Source organism: Egretta garzetta, unplaced genomic scaffold, assembly GCF_000687185.1.
Source record: "Egretta garzetta isolate BGI_Z169 unplaced genomic scaffold, ASM68718v1 scaffold215, whole genome shotgun sequence".
NCBI classification, from domain to species: Eukaryota; Metazoa; Chordata; class Aves; order Pelecaniformes; family Ardeidae; genus Egretta; species Egretta garzetta.
The window spans coordinates 511,411-535,588 of NW_009259719.1; the positions used below are offsets into that span (position 1 = coordinate 511,411).

General features: G+C 40.6%; 1 protein-coding gene across 1 annotated transcript in view; it reads left to right on the forward strand.

Annotated features, from left to right (window-relative positions):
- Nucleotides 1-1,965: 1,965 nt before the first annotated feature.
- Nucleotides 1,966-24,178, forward strand: part of UROC1 (urocanate hydratase 1) — a 43,642-nt gene continuing 21,429 nt past the window's right edge. Inside the window, exons 1-11 of the mRNA XM_009639216.2 lie at nucleotides 1,966-2,091; nucleotides 8,889-9,019; nucleotides 11,719-11,812; nucleotides 12,928-12,987; nucleotides 15,881-15,973; nucleotides 16,645-16,706; nucleotides 17,548-17,614; nucleotides 18,199-18,342; nucleotides 22,058-22,146; nucleotides 22,624-22,686; nucleotides 23,316-23,495. Coding sequence (XP_009637511.1) covers nucleotides 1,966-2,091; nucleotides 8,889-9,019; nucleotides 11,719-11,812; nucleotides 12,928-12,987; nucleotides 15,881-15,973; nucleotides 16,645-16,706; nucleotides 17,548-17,614; nucleotides 18,199-18,342; nucleotides 22,058-22,146; nucleotides 22,624-22,686; nucleotides 23,316-23,495 — 1,109 coding nt within the window. The remainder of the gene's footprint in view (nucleotides 2,092-8,888; nucleotides 9,020-11,718; nucleotides 11,813-12,927; nucleotides 12,988-15,880; nucleotides 15,974-16,644; nucleotides 16,707-17,547; nucleotides 17,615-18,198; nucleotides 18,343-22,057; nucleotides 22,147-22,623; nucleotides 22,687-23,315; nucleotides 23,496-24,178) is intronic.

Here is a 24,178-nt window from a genome sequence, read left to right on the forward strand (position 1 = left end):
CGGGCACGCGCATCGGGTTCCTTTCCGTAATCGCAGCCGTGAGCCGGGACGAGCCAGGCAGCGAGGGGACCCGTGACGCCCCAGAGAAGCCGGGGGGTCTGCCCTGGCACCGCTGACACGCCTGCCTGCCCCGGCCAGCGCCGGGCATGTCCCCGAAGTCGGATTTGCTCGGGTAACTCCAACACAAAGCTCCCAGAGAGGCTCCAGCATGCACCGATCAGGGGGCGAAAGTGCTCGGCCCTAGAAATAATTTTAATTCAGGGAGTGAGGTCCGTCCGTCCCCGCCGCCCCAGCTTCATTCTGTCTTTCTGCAGCTCTCAGAGCCCTGTAACGCCATTAAGTTCTGCTGGCTGTCACCGAGGGAAGCAGGTCCGATGGGAGCCAAAATGCAGACGAGGTTGTTCTTGCGCCCATGTGTGCACAGACCTCAGAGGGATTTGGAGAATGTGGGTCATACAAAGAAGAATAAGGAAAGATTTATTTCCCTTTGGGGTGGGAATATTTATGGAAGGCAGGGTTATTTAGCTAGGTTTTGGGGCTAGAATTTTCTGACTTCACCCTTACCTTCTTTTTTTTGTATGTTTTTAGTAAGAAAACCCAATAGGAAATTTTAAAATGTGAAGCGGGCTTTTCCCTCTCCTTTTTGCCTTTGCCTTTTGTTTGAAAACAGCTAATATACTGTATAATTACAAAACTAAATTCTCCTGCCATAAATGACAGTATCCTTCAGAGGGCTTGAGTCTGCTGCGTGCTCAGCTCTCCTGGGACATTCTGAGTTCTTTCAACTCAAGCATCTTCAGCGGGAGCTGGGGATGTGCAGTATGTCCTAGAGCTAAAGTCAATGTGACATTAATGAGATGCTGTCATTTAATAATTGTGCTTTGTTGTCATCGCCTGTTGATTGCTGCCTTTGTGGGAAAACGCAGTATTTTTTTATTCCAAGGTTTTAGGCTCATTCCAAACTGAAATGTTTCTCCCAGTTAATTTCACCAGGCCTGAACTCTGGCACTTGAGAAAATTCCCTGGCCAAGAGTTTTAGATCCATGGATGTAATAAAGGTCAAGAAGCTCCTGTATAATTTAAACGACAACTAAAAATGGAGAGCAAAGTTTTTGTTGCACTGTAAGTGGAAAATCAAAGTTAAGAATATTTATTTACTTGTGATGTCTGGATGGCAGTACCGTAAGACTTTCTAGTTATTGTTGACTGTAGGGTATAAAAATGACTTAGAACTGAAAGCCTTAATTCTTCCTCCCAATTATTGCCTGTCTTGAGAAAACCACTACCAGTGCTAATGACTACATTTCCAGTTTAATACTACTGAAATCCATTCATGCCTGTAAGCTAAGAGGTTCTAGCACCTAAGGGGGAAATTTCGCCATTATCATTGACACCCGCCATTGTCTAGAAGACGAATTGATGAGATCTGACGATCAGCCCATACCTAGAGGTGTCAAACAGAGAACGCCTGTCTTAGCTGAACAGTGCGTATGAACGGTGACGTGAATAATAATAATTAACTTTAGTTAGTTCCTAAGCTATTGAAATGTAAATGCACAATCCTTGAGGTCTCAGGCAAGGTTCATGCTCCAGACCATGACTCTCATTTGGACATTGGGGGAATCAGATGATTTGGAAAATGACTGAGTTTGCTCTAGTGGCTTAGCACAGCACCAGCTGACAAAGCACCCAGAGAATAAACAGCAAAACTGTGAATCATTCATTTTGGGGGAGGAGGGAAGAGCCAATGGCATGGCACAGAGGGGGGAGGTGTGTCACCTGTGCCCTCTCTGCTTGACAGGCCTGTTTGCAAAAGCCAGAGGACAGGCTGTCCTCTTCGAGATCACCCCAGAGTGGTGGTACATCTGAATCGCTTAGCATCTTGCTTGCTTGCACCCTTCATTCCCTGTTCCTTGTACCTCTCCAGTTTGCCTTGCTTTTCCTCCTCCTATTTCCTCAGCAGCTATGACCAGCTTGAAGGAAATCTGTCGTGGCCTTCCTCTATACCCTTTGCCTGAAAACAGAGGTCGGAGGAAAGGAATACCCCATGCACCCGTGAGAACCCCTAATCTCACTGCTCAGGAGAAAAAGGTAACATGGGGTTTCACAGGGCCTTACTTCTCTTTCTTTCAGATAAATGCAGCTCGGGGCAGCAGACCTGACTGATTACCTCAAGTGCTTTTCTGAGTGTGCACCTAACTCTGTGTATGTCCTTGGTGTTATAATTTCAGTGGGCAACAGAACAAAATACTGGAGATTTGCTGCACAACATCTTCTGTGACTTTAAATTGCTAAACAAGAGGCACTAGACTTCAATGCTGTCAATCCAGCATTGTTCCTTGGAGATGAAATTATGAGTGCTGTTGCAAAAACACTGCATATGTATGGGAGTGAAAGCTAACCTCTCAAATACAATAAACATCAAATGTGGTAAATCAACATCATGGTACAAGCTACATATCTGTATATTTGCATAAAAGATCCAAAGATAATTTATTTTAACCAGTAGTCTGATGCATCCTGGAATTTAGGCAGGTTTGTAGGGAGTTGAATTAATTATTTGTCTTTAGTTGTGTAATTCTTTTCCTGTCTCTTTTTGTTTGAATAGTCTACATACACAGTAAAGTAATCATTGCATTATTTCATGTCAGAGACTTAAAAAAATTGTCAGCAGAAAATAATGGTCAATGGGTGAACATCCTTAGGAATTCGTGTAGGAGAGAATAAGGTGGGTTCCTTATTTTGAAAGTCTGTGCTTCATCACATGTAACATCACTTAAAATGTGACATTCTGGTCAGAACACAGAAGTTTCTTCCCCACTAACAAGTTGCTTGCAACTTCCTGGCCTTCGTGGGAGTTCCCCACTGGCATCAGCAGCCAAATTCTTTCAAAGTCCACTTCCACATGCAGAGGAGAGCCCAGTCAAAGGGTAGACAGAGGAACAGCTGTGAGATATCCAAAGAGGATATACCTCAATGTCAGGAGCATTCATGGCTGAGGCATCCTGTCTGTGCCTGGGACAGCTCAGACACATGGAAGTGTGGCTACTAAGTGTGCAGAAGGGGGCTGTGGTTTGTGCTGACGGCTGTGAAGATAAAAGAGCAGGGAGTTTCGCTGCATGTCAGAACATTGCCAGTCATGTCCATTTTATCCCTTGCCTTTGCTAAATCACTTTTCCCAATGAGAAGTCTGCTACAGCATGAAGGAGTCCATGTTCCAGGAGAGAAGGTGGTATCTCTCAAAAGAATGCCAAATCTTGCTCTCTACCTGGGGAGAGAAAGGTAACGACAAAGTCCTCACTCCTTATATAGAAATGGGAATAGTTTCCTGCCTCCTTTAAGTGCTGCAGGGAGACGGCAGTAGACCGATTTTCTGATCCTGGTCTACTGTCTAACATTGACAGGATGAGAGGAAATGGCCTCAAGTTGCATCAGGGGAGGTTTCATTTGGATATTAGGAAAAAATTCTTTACTGAAAGAGCGGTCAAACATTGGAACAGGCTACCCAGAGAGGTGGCGGTGTCACCATCCCTGGAGGTGTTAAAAAGATGTGTAGATGTGGCACTTTGGACAGTGTTTAGTAGGCATGGTGGTGTTGGGTTGACGGTTGGACTTGATGATCTTGGAGGTCTTTTCCAACCTTAATGATTCGATGAATCTATTCTATGGTTCTATGATCTTACCCTCATCTCTTCTTCTTATCTACCACATAGTGATGAGGTCATGCTAGCTGGTTTGTTAAAGATTTAAAAGCTTCCTTTCTGATTTATTCCACCTTAAACTCTTAACATAGTTAGAGGCTTAGCTTATTATTTATTTTATATCTGAAAAGTCAAATATCCTTTTTCTAAGAGGTGTTCCATGCTTAGAAAGGCATGTAGACAGACAGCTATAGAAAAGTTTTTCTGCCTACAAGGTCATTTTCAAGTCTTGAGGCAAGTTCCCAGATTTTTTTGGTAGTGTGCAATGTTGAGCATATTGCGAGGCTTGTCTTTATGTATGACACTGTGTTCATTTTCTAATTGAAGTACTCAGGGGAAGCTTTGACAGAAGTGACGTTAATAATGCTCTGCTAATTTCCTCAGGATTTGTCCCTCTTCATATGCCTTCGTTCCAGTTTTAGCCCTTTCTACAATAATAAACCTCAGCACTGCCAATGTTTTATTTTCTCAGGCCTCCTTTTGTGGTTATAATAGAAATCCTGTAAGCAAGATTTATAAAGTTCTGTGTGTTCTGGGGCTTGCTGAAGAGGTGTATAATTCTTCCTATCATACCAACTTTAATCTTCTTGGTTAAATCAAGCCATTTCTCAGAACTGATTCTGTTTATACGTTTCCTGAGTTCCCTTCTTTCAGCATTCTTTGCCTGAGGCCTGAAATAGCCACATCCTCCCTCTTTCTCTCTGCATTTCAGGAAACTTTAGCTTTCTGTTTCTCAGCATCTGTAACTTAATGTAAATATGCTACAAAGAAACTGCCCCTAAAATCTTACGCGTGGTGTGTTCTTTGCAGAACAAGGATGTTGCATGCACAATACTCATTGAAATGCCACTAAAGCTGGAGCAACTACTCTTCTCAGTGTTGCTCAGAATCAGAAAAAAATGGTATGTCTTCACCCATGCAGCAGTTCCTTTACATATCTTAGAGCCAAATCATGTTACAATCTTCCTGGTACCCCAGCATGATCATGTGTTACCTGATTGCAGTTTGGCTTGTGTCGGCCATAGAGCCCTGAGGTCAGTGATGGGCCTTGATGACCTTGAGAAGCCTCACCTGAGAGCTCCACCCACACCCTCTGCCCATAGGCTTGGGGGCTCCATTTAAGCTCAGGCCTGGGACTTTGATCTTGGTTATGTTAGAGATGTGCCTGTCCCTGGTTCTGTCACAGGGTGTCCTAGTGCTCAGCCATGGACCTCATTGATCTGGTCTCCAGCCTGTGAGCTGACTTGCTGTTATGAACCTTCCTGGTGATTTCTGGGCACTACCCCTCTGTGGTAACTATCAGCAGACCTAATCCTGACTTGCACTCCTAGCTTGGCCCCAGACCTGCACATCACTGTGATCATGTCTGATGATCTGGACTCCTGGTGGAACCTGCCTGCCCTCCCTGGGCTGCCCTGCTTGCCTCTCTCAGGTACTATGAGACTGCACCCTGCCTGGTGAGGTGGCCGTCCTGCTGGCTGGGTTACTCTGACTCTGTATTCCTTAGGAAGCAGCTGGGTCTCGCTGCTTCATGACATCCTGGTACGAAGAGCCAAAGACCAGAACTGTGAAGTTGTGTAGCACCTGAAGTTCTTGATGAACTTTCTGGAGAAGCAGCAGGACATTTGACCTTAATGGTTGCTTTACGCATTCAGAAATGAGGCCCCTTTAAAAAGTTTATATGTGGATTGGGAAAGCCAACCTGTTGGCTCTGTTCTGGAATGTCTGGATGATAAAGAACTTGGTTAAACTTTCACAGCCCATGGGGCATTTATAACAATGCCCAGTCAGAAATCACCAGGTTTACTTCTCAGCTGAGCTGATCTAAACTGGGGCCTATCAGGAAGAATAACACATAGAACAACCATCTTGCTTTTACAGGTGCTGTTTAGAGAATAGTGCCAGCAAAGATTCTGGGCCTGGATATCATCAGGCAGAAGAGAACAAGTGGGAGGCAAGCAACATCTCCACTGGGAAACGGCAAAACTGAGAATGAAACTGTTGTAGAGTTTAGCTAGTAACTTCTTCTCCTCATGCTTCCCTTTGCCTCAGTAAACAGGGAAACTGCAAATCTTCATGTCTGAGTGTCTCAAGATCCTTAAATTGGAAGTCCTGATGATGATGTTAGAAAAGGGAAATGAATACCGTTCCTTCTGAAGAGGCCCTGGCTCTTTGACAAACACCAATTAACAAAGAGGCTAGTATTCTTGATTTCTCAAGGAAATCTCACAAAGGTATTTACAGATGATTGATTGAAGCAGGATTTCATGGGATCTTTTGACTACGTTTTCTTGACATTGAGAGGTCTGAATCTTGATTAACCAGCAGCAGGATCATGTTTTGCTATATAAATGCCAGTGAATACAAAAAAAGACACCCTACGAGCTTAAACATAAGAATCAAATGTTAGGTCCAGCTGGCAGAACTAAGAGGAAGATTCTTGCATCTGATGCTCGTATTGCACTGAGCTGAACTGAATCAGTAAGTCAGCAAATTCAGAGCATTTTTTTTTTTTTAAAACAACCTACCAGGCTCAGGAGTATAAGTATAGCTGATTATTTTTTTTAAGACATCCTACTTAAAGGTCAGAATAATGTTTTATATGGTGATTTAATGAAATGTAAGGAATAATGGCCTTGCATTGCCTTTCCACAAAAGCATGATGAACAGCCTATTGGAATTTGCTCCTCGAGTGCCTTTCTCAGGTTATTCAGTTTATGACTCAATAATGATTATGCAAAATTCTCCCTGATGCACATGGCAATTGCCCTTTCTTAAAGCAGTCAGCCTCCATCTAAGCAGTTTTAAGCACCCTAGCTCTTCTATTAAGAGACTGTTTCAGAATCTCTTAAATTAAATTATTCTGGTTTCAAGACTACATTTTTTTTTTTACAGCTAATTCACAGCTATTTATTCCTCTTCTAGCATTTCCCTGAAGCTCCTTCCTGCTTTGACATTTATCCTGCAGTGAGACAGCAATCAAATGTCACCTTTGTTCAGTTAAGCTAAACAAGCCCTGGTCTTAGTCCTCTTTCATAAGATCAGCTCTCTATTGTCTGTGCAGCCAAGGCTCCCTTCCCACCCTTCATATAACATCCAAGTTCATGTTTCATTAATGTTTGCATCATCAAAATTCAGGCTTCTGTTAATGTGTAACATCAATAGAAAAGAGGCTCAGCGTAAGTTAATTTATTTGAAAATCCAACAAGATTTTGCTTGCTTGTATTTTTAGGATGAAGAAAAATATTTGCCCATCAGTTCCATTATAATAGAAATAATATATTTGTCAAAGACTGGGTGATCCTTGCCAGACTGGAAGCAAAAGACATGTCCTGATACTTCTCTGTAGCTTTCATAGGCAAAGTGCCAAATGTGGCAGTATTTTCCTCTTCATTTTGTTGTTGCAAGGGGTGCAGGTGACTTTATTCTTCCTTTAGAAATTTCTTAGGTCTAGAACCCACTGTGATGGCTGCTTGATGCTGAGGCTGACTGAAAATCCCCGCATATTTTGTCATGGTGTGGATATAGCTGGGATTTTTTTGTTTATTAATAACATTCCCTTGAAAAAAGACTGCTCATCTAACTGCAGAAGAACAAGGTGGTATCTGAAGATGAAGTTGCATTTTGTCATCTGGTAAATAGGTTTTCCCCATTGCCATTCTCTGTGGAATGGCAAATCTAATTTGTAGGGTTTTACTGGTCTGATTCTCAGCTGGTGCAAATCAGTACAGCTTCACTGGTCTGAAAAGGTCTGACCCATATGTCTGCTCAGTAGCAAGTATGCTAACAAAACCCTTAGTATGGGGCATTTTTAGATTATTGTTCTGTGTGCTCTAAGGTATGTGAGACCAGTGTGCTCAAATGAAGGGGCTCTAGCCATATGGGCCAAAGCACAGTCATGTTGAATGAGGAGGTTTGTTACTGAGCTAAGAGCTTTATAGAGCTTTTCAGGACTTCTTACCAGGATGGATGGTGATAACACCTAGACTGGATGGTTCTAGGTGTCTTTGTTCTAGATACCCATTTCCTGTACTACAGCCTACCCCTGCACTTCCTCCAGGAAAGACTTGCTTCTGTAACTCTTTGATCTGCCAACGGCAGGTGTCACAAACATGAAGTATCCCTGCTGTGCTCGGCCCTCTCCAAAACTGGGCTTCCCTGGTTTTGTAGACTGTTACCAGATCTGGAAGCGAACTTGATCCCTTTCTATCCTTTCCACAGCCATTAAAAATCAGCCTAAAGAAGATGTGAAACTCCATATGATTTGTGAATCTCTTCAACAAAAAGTCATTTGGGTAGCATCGCCATTTGCCAGGGAACTTACAAGATCTTTTAGCATCTTTGCATGAAATTGGCTTTTTAAAGATTACAAAATCTTTATTCTTATTATGGTTTTAATCAAATGGAACATGGAATATGGAGACATGACTTAACAGACTGTTACTAAAGATAGTGATTTATTTATGGTTTCTTTCAGCCAAAAGGACATGCTGTACTTTGCCTTCAAAGACATTAGCTGTGGTTTGCAATAGGGAGCATAAGCCACGTAGTATCATCTGCAGAATTTAAGTGCCTAGTAATCACTTCAGCTAATTTGGAATTGATACATGTAGCATCAATAAAATAATGTAAACCACCACCCTCTGCAATACATTAGGATGCTAAATGTAGTGAATCTTTAATAAAACTTAGCCCAAGAACATCTTCATCTGGGAGTATGTCACATAACTCAGGGCTAAGATCCCTTTTTTGAATGGAAAGTACAGTAGGGTCTTCAGTGTCTCCGGGAGTTCAGGGTCTCAGTCTAAGGATTTCTGAACAATTTTTTCCTTGGTAATTCAGTGCCCCCTAGCATTGTGAGAAGGAATTCGTCCATGTCTGATATTCATAGGATTAAGCACTATTTAACAAATCTCTCCAAGGCCTCTCCATGCAGATTTGGGAGGGGTGGAAAGGGGGGGCGGTTACATGTGTACTGCAATTGAATCTACAAGGAAAGATGCAGGTGGAAACACTTCAACAGGAAAGCTGGAATGGAGCTCCCCTGGTGTGAGCTTGGCCTTTTAAATTAGATCATTCTTGTGATAACTTAGGCAGGCTTCCAGCTGAGTCTGATTAATATTCAGGCTCACCCATTTACCTCCATTTCTCTTTTACCTCGATTTTTGTCTTGGGTTTTTTTGGCAGCTGGCTTTGCGCAATGCCCTGCGTTATTTCCCACCTGAAATACAAAAGAAGCTGGCACTGGAATTTGCTGAAGAACTCAGGCTGTATGGCCATATCTATATGTACAGATTCTTTCCAGATATTGAGATGAGGTAAGGACTGGATGGTTCACATTGTATTTGGCTGCCATTTGCTTACCAGCTTTCACCTGTGAAACTGGCCTTTAAATAGTGGCATTGCTATGTCCTAATTTATTTCTTGTAGAAGTCATGCCATAATATATTAATGATCTGAATATGCATCATCTGAATAAATTGGATGTTCTGTGTATCATTAGATAGCAGTGGTATCATTTCCAATGAGGGATACTGCATGTTTTGGGATGCTCTTCTGTACAGCTGTGTTACCGTGATCATTCATCTGCCAACTTTCATCCTGTTCTCTGTGCTCATGAGAGTCCCATGGAATTAGTAGGGCGACAGTGTGCACCCTTTTGATTAGGTTGTGGTAGGGCTGGGACAGTCTCGCCGCTGGAAAGCTGAGCATCACTCAATGCAGGGAAAGGACAGCGCAAGGTTGTGTGCTTGGTAACGCCAACTTTACCATACACACAGATTCCAAATGCTCTGCCCAATGAAAATCTTAGTTTCTAGAGGCCAGTCATTACTCGGAGACCTCTGTTTGCAACCTGAACAGAAAACTTGCAGTAGTCGTGAGCTGCTGCAAGTCAAGACTTAACTGAACTAAGAGGTAAGATCAGATGAGTGGATGGCTGGAGACCTCCTGTGAGCGGCTGGTTGTTTCCCAGGCAGCTTTCTGAGCTTAAAAGAGGGACAGTACATTTTTCTGTCATTGGAACCTGTATCTGACCCTGGTTTGTAATATGCTGTGCCTGTTGATCTTGGAGCATCACATCATTCTAGGGGTGATGGGGCTAATGTTTGTGAAGCAGAACAGTTTCAGAGAGGACTGCCAGGGGCTAGCTGCTTTTTTTTAGACTGATTGATTCCTTTTTGCATCCAGCAGGGGCCTGGTTAATGTCTATACAGAAATCTGAATAAAGTAAGCAACTAGAAATCACTGTGATTTCCACAGACATCCATGTTTCTGTGCTGTCCATACTAGTCTTGGGTCAGCTCTTGCAGAAATCAGCTAAGGGGAGGACAACTGGAAGACTGTCTGAAAGATATTGCAGAGCGGGACTTCAGAGGACCCTAGTCCTGAACTACAGATGAGGGCACCTTCCAAGTAGGCTTGGATGAGACAGTCCACCAGCTTGTTTCCATCACTGGCATCGGTGACTCCTTGACAGCTTCAAACAGTTTTTTTTCTTTGTGACCATTTCACTGATCACTGTTTCTAATAGAATCTTACAGTCTCAGATTAAGAAAATGCCTTTTGTTCTCTGTATTCTGGTAGTATTTGGCTTTCGTTCTGTATGTCCCAGGGAGCACAGTCCAGCTTGTTTCTGTCCCATTTAACAGCCATGTTCCCATACCAGCTCACTCAGCTAATATCTGAACTTTGGGTTTCTTATGTTCTGAGCAATATTAAGTGGAAATATCTCCTCTCAATGAATTGGTATCATTCCACAGGAATCCTGTTATTTTGCCACATCAAGCTTAGAAAAGCAAAAAACACTAATAAAAAAAGCATTGTAGAAAAACTCAAATGCTTTTCCTCCTGGTTTGGCAATGACTACAAGGCATTTGTTTTAGAATCCTTATGTCAAAAGCTAGGATAAAGTGCATATGATAATGGAAGGAGCCCATTCGCTAAATCTGTAAAATACACATTCCACATCTTAGCTCATGAGCATGTCAGCAGATGTCCAATTTTTTTTTTTGTAGTTGGCACTCTTTAGCCTAACCTTTTCAGTGTAACTGTCTTCCCTGTACAAAGCAAGTGTCCAGCCACTGCAGATCTATAGTCCAATAAAAGGAAGATCATTTAGAAACCATGTCAAATGAAGGTAGTTTTAGGAATTTCCAGTATCATAATGGTAGTGTTGCTTACAGAAAGTGAAAGAGCAAAACTCTTGATCAGTGATATACTTTCTTTTGGTATCATACCTTAGAGGCCACAGCACAATTGTATTAAGACCTGTGTAAACACAGCAAAGGAACTGTCCCTGCCCTGAAGACCTATGGTATAAATCTAGGACTAGAAGTTTTAGAGAAATTTGATATAACAGGTGGTGGAGGAGAAGATAACAGTGAGATGATCACAGCGGTTGGCATTGAAGCATGTTAGTGCTAGGAAACCTGACTCAGAATACCTTTGTGAGGGTTTCCCTTACCTTCCCTCTCAACTTTCTGGATGAAATGCATCTTATTCAGTAAAAAGGTCCATATTTCTCCTAACTAGTTTGGGTTTTGAGAGCTGCTTTGAGACTGAAATTCAAGCTGGGTGTTTTTTCTTAGGTAGGATCTTAAATAACAAGGGCCAATGAGGCTGAAGGCAGCTTCCACTGATGTTTTCCTTGGTGTTGCAGGACTTAGCTGCTTGGCCTCGCAACTGTGTTACAGAGGCCAGTTCCAGCATCCTAAAAATAATCCAGTTCTTGGCCACCATATTTATCACCAATCGTGATTAACTAATTCAGCAAATAAGCCGAATACAATTTTTTTCTCTGCTTAGTTCTGATAACAGTTAAAACCTGATTTGCCTGTTAAGGTACATGTCATTTCAGATCTTCACTTCCCCCTCCCCCCCCCCAAAAATCTCTCCTAAATAAAAGCCTGCAACTCAAACGAATGTGTTGGCCTGCAGCGGTATTTCTGTGAGGTATGTTGAGGTTGGCCTTGTGAGTCTGAGTGTCTCTCCTAAATTTTTGTGACTACCGTTTCAGAGCATACCCCATAGGAGACTACCCTTGCAAGACCAAATCAGCTGCTGCCATTATGTTGATGATCATGAATAATCTGGATCCCTCAGTGGCTCAGGTAAGGTACAGTGAAAATAAGGAAGCTGGTTTCATAGGGCAGCAGCAAACGTGTAAGTTGCTTTCTGTGTGTGCTCTCACATAAAAACTGAAGATTTTAGGCATATAGGTGAAATTAATCCTTGTGCAGATCATCTTCCTTCCATTGATTGGATAGGATTTTAGTTGTTCACAGGCCTTTTGCTGGTTCTGTGCTCCAAGGTACATGCCAGTCCCTGTACGTGTAGAGCTGGCTGCCGCGTGTTAGCTAAGCGGGCCAATTTCAGTAGTGCCAAGGCAGCCTCCTTATGGGGTGATGTGCTAGAAAGTCTATTTCTGTGAGGCTAAGCCTGCAAGGGACTAAAGGTGATTGTATATTTTTCTTGTGGTTATGGCTTGATTCCTAGGGTTTGGGGTCTTTTGTATTAAGTTCTTTAGTTTACTGCTGTGTGCAGTTGTTAGTCCTGCACAGTGGGTCCTGGTCCTGGCTTAGACCCTGAGGCCTCCTACAACACCAGCAAGGCTCGCTCCAGCTCCCACTATGTACAGGAGCTCGGTTGCTCTCTGGGATATAGGTAGACCTCAGCTCTCAGAACATTGCTTCTACAACATATGTTGAAAAAGTAGTGCTGATGCTTCATGTGTCTTTGAAAGCTCATCCCTTAAGGACAGATTTACTAGATGATTACAGGACCAAAGTCCACCCTTACATGCACTACCCAGTGTAATGCATCTTTTTGCAAATGACAGGGGAGAGGCCATGCAACTATGCCCTGCTGGTCGTAGACTCTTCCAGCTGTAAATGCCAGTAGCAACCAAAGAGTAAGCTCACTCACTCCCTGTTTAAAGGAGTTTACTGGGCTATCTGCCTGTTACAGGAACTGCAATCCAGGAATCACTTTGTAGCATTCTGCATCCAAAATACCATTGTAACAATAACAAACATATCATTTTGAAAAATAATTTTAATTTTTTTTCTTAAATGATCATTTTTATGATGGTATTTTCAAGAACCTAGAGAGTGTTGACGCAATAAGCTATAGAAAAGACTTACTACTGAGATTAAAAAAATAGCTTGGAGATACAGTGAAATGTTTCCGAACAGTGCCTGCCTTATTGTTAAATTGTCTTTTTCAGTTTCCTCAGGAGCTTGTCACTTATGGAGGAAATGGGCAGGTCTTCAGCAACTGGGCGCAGGTAGGACATTGCTGCTTTTGCAACTTGTTTCATGAAACCAGTTTCACCCTCCCCCACGCACATTCTGCTTAGGCAGTTTGTGATAATTCTTGGCAGTCGTTGTCTCAAAATACTCCAAAACATCCTGTCTGCATAGAGGAATGCTCAGTTATGAACTGCGTAGATGGGGAGAGCTTTATTTAGTAAGGAGAGCGCAGACAGCCCAACAGAAATACTAAACATAATACCATAAACATACCAGGCTGCGTATGATGATGTAAAGACCAGTTCTTTCTCTTTCTCTGATGCATTTGTATGTGCCTGTGTGTTTTGCACAGATAATTTTAGAGTCAAAATGAATTCTAAGAAACAAAAAAAGTGTATTGCTTGCTTGTTTCTGGTACTGTTGCAACATTTTCTGCAACAAGTAGTGGAATAAAATAAAACAGGCTTTGATGCAAGAAAGTGCAGTCCTGAGTCTTTTTCCAAGCAAATCAGATTGGCTGTAAATATTTACGCACTGGCTGGCCAGATCATAGTGTGCTTTACTGTCAGGCCTAGCAACATTATTCTCGATCTTCTGAGAATAATTCAGGAGATCTTTGGCATCAGCAACATATTTAGAATTGTTTTGTATGAGCTCAATTCTCTCAAGAAAAAATGCTCTGGGTCTGAATGTTCTACCGGTGTGTGGTAGCAGGAGGAACATTTAATGAACAACCACCCTGAGTGTCTGTGGATAGGCACAAATGAGGTAATTGTGGATGCCAAAATCACATCATCCTGGCAGCCTCTGGTCTGCCCCAAGGCCACAGAGTGGGGACAGGTGGAGATGGGCATTGAGTTCTGCCGTGCAGAACAGAAATGGTGCAGGTAGACAGCTACATCACCCTGAAGGGCAGTGTCATTCCTGAGGCTGGGAAGATCTGGGTTTCTGATTCTGTAGCTTACATAAGCAAAAGCTGTCTTAAGGAACCAACTTCTGTCATAAAGGATCATGTGTGCACCTTGTTGTGGTTTTATCTGAATCTGGCCTCTTGCTTATTAAAAAATCCAAGCAAAACTAATGTGTAAATGAAGTTCCTAGTTAGGGGAGAGGAATATGTTCCTCACTGTAGCATGGGGCTGAGTGTCCTGGGTTTTCTTCCCAATTTGACTGTGATTTTTCATTTGTGGCTAAAAGAAAACTCATGCTCCAATTTCCTAATCTGGTAAATGGGAGTTAAATGGAAGCCTTAGGCAGCTTTTGAGGCAAAACTGTTCTGACCTTTTAAAAGAAAGGTACCATGGCAATACACACCATTTCTTTGTTCTGTTTATTAATTAGTAAATGCCAGTTAACTAATGCCTGTTAACTACATGAATTGTACAGCATTTCTGATGAGAGCCATGCTAGCAGTTTATACAGAAGCCTTTATTGGACTGACATCCCTTAGGCAGATGCTGGGCTGCAAGGTGAAGCAGGAGCACTGCCAAAGTCAGAAATACTCTCTTTTCTCTTATTCTCAGCCAAGCCAGAGCTGTGACCTGCAGTTGTTTCACAGCAGAACAAACAAAACCTTTTGGTTTTGCTTACTTACAGTAGCAATCACGTGTATGATTTGGTTATAACAGAACATTTTGTTCTGTTTGTGGCTTGAAAACAACACGTTTTTTTAGAAATCTATCGTTGCAAAATTCCTAGTTAAAAGGTTCAGCTTGGCTTGTAACATCCACGCAGACCTGTACTTTCTTCTGAATAATTTTAAAAGAACAAACCATGTCCAGAGCTAACTTTTCAAGCCTGCAGACAGTAGAACTGTTCTTTAAGCTAGGAAAGGCTTTTGTTCCCTCCTTAGTAGTTAAGCCTTTCAGTGCAAAAAGATCTTACTATCTTACAGCTTCTAGTTTTATTACAATGCTTCTGCCAGACTGCTAAGGAGTTGAGAGTTCAGCTCGTTACCTGTTCTGTCCTAGAACCAGAATCTGATTATTCAACATTTTTCATTAAACAAAAACAAAACGTAAAAAGCAAGACAGTAACTCTAGTAACTATTTCCTCTTCAACTTAACTTGCAGCTTGGGAAATGAGCTGGGTTAGAAGGGACTGGTTTCAAATCTGTACTGTTTTTAATGTTTCTTTTATCAGCAGTCCCACTTTTTCCTCAAAACCTTGTGTCCCTACAGAAACTCTAGTTTCAAGCTATTGTTGAATTCCAGTATTGCATGGGAAAGCTCCTCCCAGGCCTAGCTGTCATATACTAAAAGCCCCGTGGAATATAATGGGCTTTGTGATAGACAATGATGGATGCAAGTCAAATCTACAGGCAGCTTAAATGGTCAAAGCCTACATTTTGGCATACATCAAGAGTAACTATTGAATTTTGCAGACAAAGTTGAGATGCATTTATTTGTATGCTCCTGCGTGCCTCAAGGACTTTCTTCACTGTCCATAAGGAAAGCTGAATCTTTTTTCTTTGAGAAGAAAAATTATTTAATTTTAAAGTCCACATTGTAATATCCCTTTGTTGAAAAGATGACAAGCACTACAAGATGCTGAATTATCCATTTCAGGTTAGGATCAACAATATGCATGCGTATTTTAATCACTTCTATAGGGAAAAATTTGCAGTTTGGCTTTGGAAAGATTGCCAGAAAAGTGCCAGATCCAAATGGTTCACCTCAAGATAAAATTAGGATGGCTCAAAAAATGAAGGATTTCTGGGGTTTGTACTGGAGAAACTATTCTGGAACTTATTCAGAGTTTTTCTGGTTGGTGATTTATGTTTGTTGAGAGCTCTGGCTGTTATTCCATCTGCGAATACACCTCATTACCTCTATAGCTGCCTTCATATTCAGAGTTTAGTGGCTACACAAAGAAATGTAAATGTAAGATGCAAACAGATTCCCTCACTTTCCTTGCTTCTCCTTTCAGTTCTGGTTGGTAATGCACTATTTGTCAGAGATGACTGAAGAGCAAACACTAGTGATGTACAGTGCTCCTCGATTAATCATTACTAATGGCATGGTAGGTATTAGCATCTTGTTTTCTCATTTTCCTCTCCTCTGTTTAGTTTTTGAGTGTTTTCATTAAAATATTATTTATACTACTTGAACTTACAACAGCACACAGGAGAATATGGGGTCCAAATTCTGCAGCATTTATTCAAGTACCATTGCTCTCACCTCAAGTGTGCTGATCTGCAGTGATGGAGGGAACAATCCCCTGTTATTAGACATCTTCTATTCTGACTGAGCCTGAGCTGTACATGTCCTTGACCAAAACAGTTCAGCTGGGCTCAGTTTGGAATATTTAAAAGCCCTCAATAGGCAAACAGATGACTGTTAATCAGATGCTCAGATTTCTGGATTGCTTTGCTTGGAAGGCAAGCTGGACAAGTGAACATACCGGTTCATTGCCAGTCTTTTGAGCCATTCAATATCTATCCTCCCTTCAGGCTAGTTTTGTGGCTAGAGAACTGCTTTCCTTAAAACTTGCATGACAGTCACACTGCCAGAAAGACCAGACATCTTTTTTTCTAATGCTAGAATGCATGGAATAAAACACCTGAATTACTCCTCCTGTTTTTCACTGTTTTTCTATGTGTGTGACCGTAGTTAGGAAAATGTAGGCTGTTAAAAAGATCTGCTTAAATTTCTAATTTGCTTATGTGGGTTTTCCTTTGATTGCTTTTTTAGGTTATTCCCAACTATTCCACCAGAGATGAATATGAGAAGATGTTTGCTTTGGGAGTAACAATGTAAGAAGATACCTCGCTATTAAAATATATCAAATACTTAACTAAAATGTAATTCAGACATCAAGCAGTAGCTGGTTAAAATTTTTAATGCAGATGGATTTAAACTGTGCTGCATAAAGTCCCGATGCTGCAAAGCATTAATACACACTTAAGTGGAATTACTTGGAGTTTGAGTTATGTTCAGCCACATATATAAGTATGTAATTGAGGTCTGCTAGGAATTAGTATTAGGCTTATGTGTGGGACTTAGCTGAATTACAGCCTGAAGCCTTAGTCATAACCTACTTATAGCACTGGCTAGTTCCACTTGTAGTAGTTGTTTTGCAGTCTACAGAAAACACAATTTATAAAACATTCCTTCACACTAAGAGAAAGCTTTGAAGTAGAAAGTTATCTTTTTTTGAATGATTATTAACCTACTTTTTTTACTGCTAATCCAGTCGATGAGCACAGGATTATTATTCTGTTGTGTACCATGGAGAGAATAAATTAAAACCACTGGAGAGTTGGGTGTAGGTAAGGAAGTTGGAAGAAAAGAAAGGGCATGAATAGAGAATATCTATTACCACTTTCTTGGGAATTTCATAGGAATGTGGACAATTGGTTTGGGCTGATCCATGTGGTTTTTTAATTCAATTTAACAAGCTAAATGCTCCTCCAAAAACATGTTGGTGAATTGCTAATAAAGAAACTCAAGCTGTGAATTTGAAAATAGCAGATCTTTAGCAACAAATTGAAGTGCAGAGATTTTTTTGTTATACTGGAAACATATGTAGACATGTACAGAATTCATCCCAGACTGAGTAACATGTGGTATCATTGCGTTTGTTGCTATTGCTAGGTATGGTCAGATGACTGCAGGGAGCTACTGCTACATTGGGCCTCAGGGAATAGTCCATGGGACTGTGGTAAGAAACTGGGGAAAGGTCTATTTGTCAATACCTTTTGGAGGAGGGTATCTCCTGCAGTGGCTGGTGACTGGAGTGGATTGTTCTGGCTACCAAAGAAATTCTCATTGCCTGCTCCTTAAAAAATCAGTGTGCTTCCATTCTGATAGTCCATGGCATCTTAAGCAGAACACAGACCTGAAGGAACCTGCAATCAAGGTCTCAATCTGAGCTCATACCTAGCTACAATAAGCAAAGTATGAATTGACCAAATGTGTTAGATAAAAATATTTTCTTAGCTTGTTTTCTTAGCTGTTTTCCTTGGCTGCCTTTTGTAGGCATCCTGAGTAAGTCTCTATACCCCAAGAGCAGCGTCTCGGGAACCACTGATTATTCTATTTTGTGGTGAGAGAAATACATGTAATCAGGACAGATAGTTGCACAACATCACCTTGTCACATGTTTCCTTCTTAAAGATTAAAACAGTTTCATGGTCCCAATGATCCCTGCGTTTCAAACTGTTTGCAAAAGGGACAGAAGATCTTTAAATTTTAGGAACTGTAGGAAAAATAGCTCCGATAATTGCTATATTGTGTTGTGTGCAGCTCACAGTGCTCAATGCAGGCCGTCGCTACTTGAAGGCAGAAGACCTGTCTGGAAAGGTGTTTGTTACTTCTGGTCTTGGAGGGATGAGTGGGGCTCAAGCAAAGGCTGCAGTCATTGCTGGGTGTGTGGGGATCATTGCAGAGGTGAGAGCAATGCTTTCATTTTGTCGTCTCTCCTTCACGTGCTGAATCTCCTGATCAAACATGTTCAGGTAACCTGGACAAGCCAAACTCACATAAGAGACTTTTTTCTAAGATCTGTCTGTCCTTTTCATTGCTGAGCATTTTTCACTGCTGTTCCATTCTCTATTTGTTCACTCACTGGATCAGACTGTAAGGGTATGGACTGTAACTTCTTATGGTTGTTCCACAAATAATGCAGAATGATTTCATCAGATGAGCCATTCTCGGTGCTTCAGGTACCCTCATTTTGTGTATGAAAGGGTGTCATTTTCACAGGAAATTCCCATGGTAACTGCACCCTCTTATGCACAAAAGTCTATGTTAAAAAGGTGTTAGTTACATTATGATTAACCTTTAATGCCTCTGGCACCCTTATCAGGTGCAATGGAAAGTACCTGTTAAAGATGTTGGTACGATTCATTCATCAAGGTTGGGACTCATGAAGTTACTTGGTGCTTTGATTCTTTGAAGTCAATGGGATTTTGTAAAACTGGGAATTTTAAAGTTGGCTTCAGTATGAAGATGGTGAGGCTAATTACAAGCACTTATGACAATCCCAGTTCGTGGACAACAAAAGTAAGTTCTGCTAAAGGAAAATGCTGATGAGGAAGAAGTTCTGTAGTACCATTTTCCTTGTCCCCTGAAGCTCACCCACAGCATGTATTTTGTAGTCTTTCATCCTGATGTAATGTTTCTCTGTTTCAAATATGTTAAAATAGCCCAGCTATTTCTTCACATAAGCAAAGAGGATCTAATAATGATCTGTGATTCAAAGACAGCTAATGTCCAAGCAATCAATAGTGGATCCACTGGATCCACAGATATCCTGAAGTATTTTATATAATATGGAACACCAACATCATAATCTTGGTAAGTATACGTGCCTGTAAGTTTTGAGTGGAATACACTTTTGTATAAAAAAGTAACATAGGTTCTTCTAATACCTGCATTTTTCAGCTATTATGCTTATCATAGGGTTCTGTTCTAACATATCAGATGGAAGGGTGGACTACAAAAACACTGCAACAATTTTTCAACAGAAAATGTTGCTCTGCAATTCTGTGAAAATGGTTGTGAATCTCTTTAATTATATTGACTATTGAGAGACAATAAACACTTCCATGTATTTCGTTCCTCATGACTACCTTTGAATTCAATACACTGGGGAAATGCTCTTGGTGGAGCAGATATCAGACTGACCAAAATGCATTGAGCTCTTTTGACTATCTGTAGATAATGAGCTCTTGTTACTGCTCCAGAGGAAGAAAGATTTTGAGAACCAAACCTCAGTGGGAGTTTAGCCTTCTCAGGCAAAGTTGTTTATAGAGAGAATTAGCTGCAGACCTCTGCTGTAGGCATGTCACTTGCTGCAGTGAAAAGGGTAAGAATATTGCAATCTGACCCATGGTAATTATAATTAAACTTCAAAACACAATAGGTCAGACTGCCCACGTGGCATGCAGTAAATCTGACCTGCTCTGGCTAGCTCAGGTCTTATTCATGGAAGGTTAGGGTTTCATCTGTTTTACAATGATGGTGCAAATGTTTTTTTGCTAGCATGAATTTTGCATGTATTTGAAATCTTACCAGGTACTCCCTGCAGATGAAATACATTTATTCAATTTATTATTGAATAAATTATTAATGAATAAATTGTCTTTATTCAGACTTCTACTCTGTCATCATGATCTTTCAAATGCTAAAATACAAAAGAAAGATTCCAGTGAAAGCTATTCACAGCAGTCCTTTGTCCTTTTCATCTCCACAGCTGCAGATGATTTTGTTCAGGAGACTGAATATCGCCTGGTTTTTATCTCCTGTGAGATGATCCTTGTCGGAAATGTGTCTCAGGAGCACATGTGGATAGCTATATATATGTACATTTTATTTAAGGAACTATTTATGCAAATGATATTGAATTGTGTAAGAGATGTCACTTTGTCAGCCAGGGCTTCCGAAGCTCAGACAGAAGGGATTAATGGTGCAAGTTTTTTACCTCTTCTGTTTGACACAAAGCAGATTGTAATTTTATGAAATAATTGTGTGGAGGGCCAGACTATCTCCTCTGAGCTGCACTAAGCTCCCTAGGGTTACACCGGAGGTGACAATAGCTCATCATGTTTGTGCAGTTTTTTAAACTAGTGAGATGCTGATCAAAAAATGAGCCTGTTTTTGAAAGTGTGGTTCAAAGGAAGCTAGTTTTCTTGAGTAGGCTAGCAAGTCTGTGAAAGGCTAAGACTGTCAGAGAGGTCTGAAGTAAAAAATGTAGGATGTGGTAAAAGATTAAAATGGATCTGATCTGTGTTATGCTGAGCTTTAAATGAACCCAGTTCCTGTAATTCATATGGGCCATTTAATATCTTTCCTCATGCATTGATTTAAATATCTCCCAAAGAAGCTGTCCCCCACGGCACCTGACTTTATTGAATAATTCCATTGGCAGTGACACTGATATTATCATAATCTGGGGTTTTGGAAGGGTAGTCTTTATTACTGATATGGGAAGTGATGGGAAGTTTCTCATGCTAAGAATAATTAGGAAAGAAAAGGTTTCCTGGTGTTCAAGCAACTCCTGAATATGGAATTTATTTAATTTACATATAAATAGTTTGCTAATGAGAAATAATAGAATGGAAATTATTGGAGTGGGTTATAGAGAAGTAGAAATGCTTTAATGAAATACTAGAGGATATGCAGGTTATTTGTTCTTACACACACACACACTGTGGGTGTTTAACTCTGTGGCTATCACAGAAAATTGGCTTGAATTAATTTTGCCACTTGCTTTATGCCACTAATAGCTCATTATAGAAGTCTTAACCATGTGCAAGTTTGTACGTTGAACCATTAATATGGAATCTGTGCCAAAGCTTCCACAGTTTGTCTATCCATTTGTATTTTTATCTAGCTGTCTCTTATGCATATACACACTGACACACACAGAAGCTGAGCCCAGAAGAAAATACAGATTTGGGACTGAGTTGGTTTGGATCCTCAAAGTTCAAACACGAGGCAATTAAAGGCATAGTTTTGTTTTGATCCATTCCATTTTTCAGAGGCATTAGCCAGCTGGGACAGGAAAATGCTTTCCTCTTCTTTTCCATATTTGGTTGAGATTTTCAACCAGCAGCTGAAGAACAAAAGTGAGAGTCAATTTTACTCAGCAAACCATTGCTTCATCCTGGGCAGTCTGGCAGAAATGTCTATCTCTGAGCTGATCAAAGAAAATACTTCCTTAATTAAATAGAAATTTTATTTTCACAGAAAATAGCCAGATTTGAAAAACAATTTGGAAAAGTTTTTGGCTTTCATTTTTTTCAATATAATCATGAAAAGAAAAAATAAAAATAATTAAAATCGGTGGGAAAATATTACCTCTTGTACAATTTTAATGCTAATTTTTAGCTTGTAAAGTATTTTTGGAAGTGATGTATCAAAGTTTTTTTTTTTTTTCTTGCTTTGAGCCTGGAGTAAAAGAGAACAGAAAGTATAAAAAAAATAAAAATCAGAGGTGAAAAATAAGTATTTGAACAATCACTCCATATTCTTAAGGCCAAGGCAGGGCTATTCCCTTTACCTGTTTGCTACTCTTTCTTGCAGACTAATTGAAAAACTGAAGGTAAAAGTGATTGGATAGGGGAAAGAGGAGTTTTAAGATCTCTGCTATTTCTCTTAGGTGGATGAAGCAGCACTTTTGAAACGTCACAAGCAGGGATGGCTGATGGAAATCTCTAATGACCTGGACCATTGCATTGCTCGCCTTAGGTAGGACTTGTAACATAATTCAGTGAGTTTATCTCTGCCTCCTAATCCTCACTTTACATCTTTCTGCATTCTGCCATTTTAGTGTGCATATAGGTTGAGGGACACCTCTTATTCCAGATCTTCTTTTGAATGTGGATCCATCCTTCCAAACAGCAGCAGTCATTATTAGTGACTGCCAATGCTTACTGCAAGTCACTACCAATGCTTCATATCACTTATATATGTTAAATGTGTCTTCATTCAGTTTCATGAATATTTATAGAGCAATTACAAATAATGTAGCACTTGAAGCATCACTCAAGTTTTCTGGAATTGGTGATTAACAATTACATAAAGGTTGAAAGATCTGTTGTTTAGATGAGTGCTGGAAATAACACAAACTTTTTTTGCTGGGTTTGACTCTATATGGCTTATACGTTGCAAGATGGAATTACATGAGGTGTATCTTCTTCAACCAATCTTTCTACTCTATTCTAGAGATGCAAGAAAGAATAAAATTGCCCTTAGTTTGGGTTACCATGGGAATGTGGTAGATCTGTGGTAAGTAGTATATATGGTTATAATGGATATATTAATGCTATTGCTTGTAGTCAACCTGGAATTAGTTCCCAAACTTGGAAGAGAAGAGGCGTTTAAACCTAGTGCTGAGTTCATTACTCTAGATGCTCATGAAAAACTGTGTTGTCAAAAGAGGGGTCTTCACCCTTGTGTTCCAGTTCCCAGTTGCTTCCTATGCACCTTCTCCTTTCCTTATGGAACAATGAATTTCTCAGGGAAAGAAATACATAAGATTCTTCTTTAGATGAAGAAAGAATTTATAGCAAGAAAATGTCTTTGTCTTCAGTAAAGAATAGAAGTATTGAGGTATTGATTGAATAAACATAATTGGATGATGGATAAAAATTCTGGCACTCTTGAGGCTTTATCCAATGGTAAGTCTTGTTGTCACACCATATAATTGAGTTTGATGAGCCACACCAAGGATTGAGTTTGACTGGTATGTCATACTGGTATCTGAATCATCCATCATCATTTCCTATCTCCTGACTGTTAAAACAAAGACCATATGCCAAGGCCATACCTTTGTAAACAACCTCTTGGGATGAAAGAGGAGCTAGAATGTGAAACGACAGCTTCTGTTCAAACACTCCATTCATTGTCTTCCCCAGGGAGAGGCTAGTATATGAGCTGGACACAACAGGAGAGCTGTTAGTTGATCTGGGCTCTGACCAAACTTCATGTCACAACCCATTCAGTGGGGGATACTACCCGGTACAGCTTGGCTTCGAGGAAGCAAAGCAGCTCCTTTCCACCAATCCAGGGAAGTTCCGGACCCTGGTACAAGAGAGGTAAATGTTTGGTGACACATGTTTTTAACCCTGAAGTTTAGTTGCTCTTCAAGTGATCAGATCTTCGTCGTTCTCAGAAGAAGTTTCTGTTCCTTAGTATTTCGGTAGAAATCTGGGGTAGAGCTACAGTACTAATAACTCCCAGCTTTGTACTTATACAGCTATCACTCAGAATATGGCAGACATCACTTACCCACCATTTTAGGAGTAGTGTCTAGTGTATAAGATCAGGGGTCTGAACACTAATGTTTTATTTCACTTCTATAAATTCCTAAGTTGCATCAGGTTTCAAAAATCTGGGACAATAAGTACAATTTCATGTAGTCTCCCAGTTGGTTTAGGTTCACTGAATATAGCATAAAAACCCAGTGGGTAAGCCAGAAAGTCCATCCAGCCTAGCATGCTTCTAGCTGTGGGCAGTAGGGCTTCTTTTTAGGGAAGAATATAACGAGGGAACCAACTCCCTCAATCGCTCCTCCCAACTTCCTGCAATTGTAACTAAGTTCTGTTTAGCATCTTGATTTTGGGGAGCCACTCCTGATTTACAAGTTTGCAAGTGAAATTGGAATTGGACATTATAAAAGGAGCAATTTGGCATAATTCATATATAAATTAAGAACTGTGGAACAGAGGCAGCAAGCTCTACTGTTGTTCTCAACTGGTACTTTTGAGACTTTATGGCT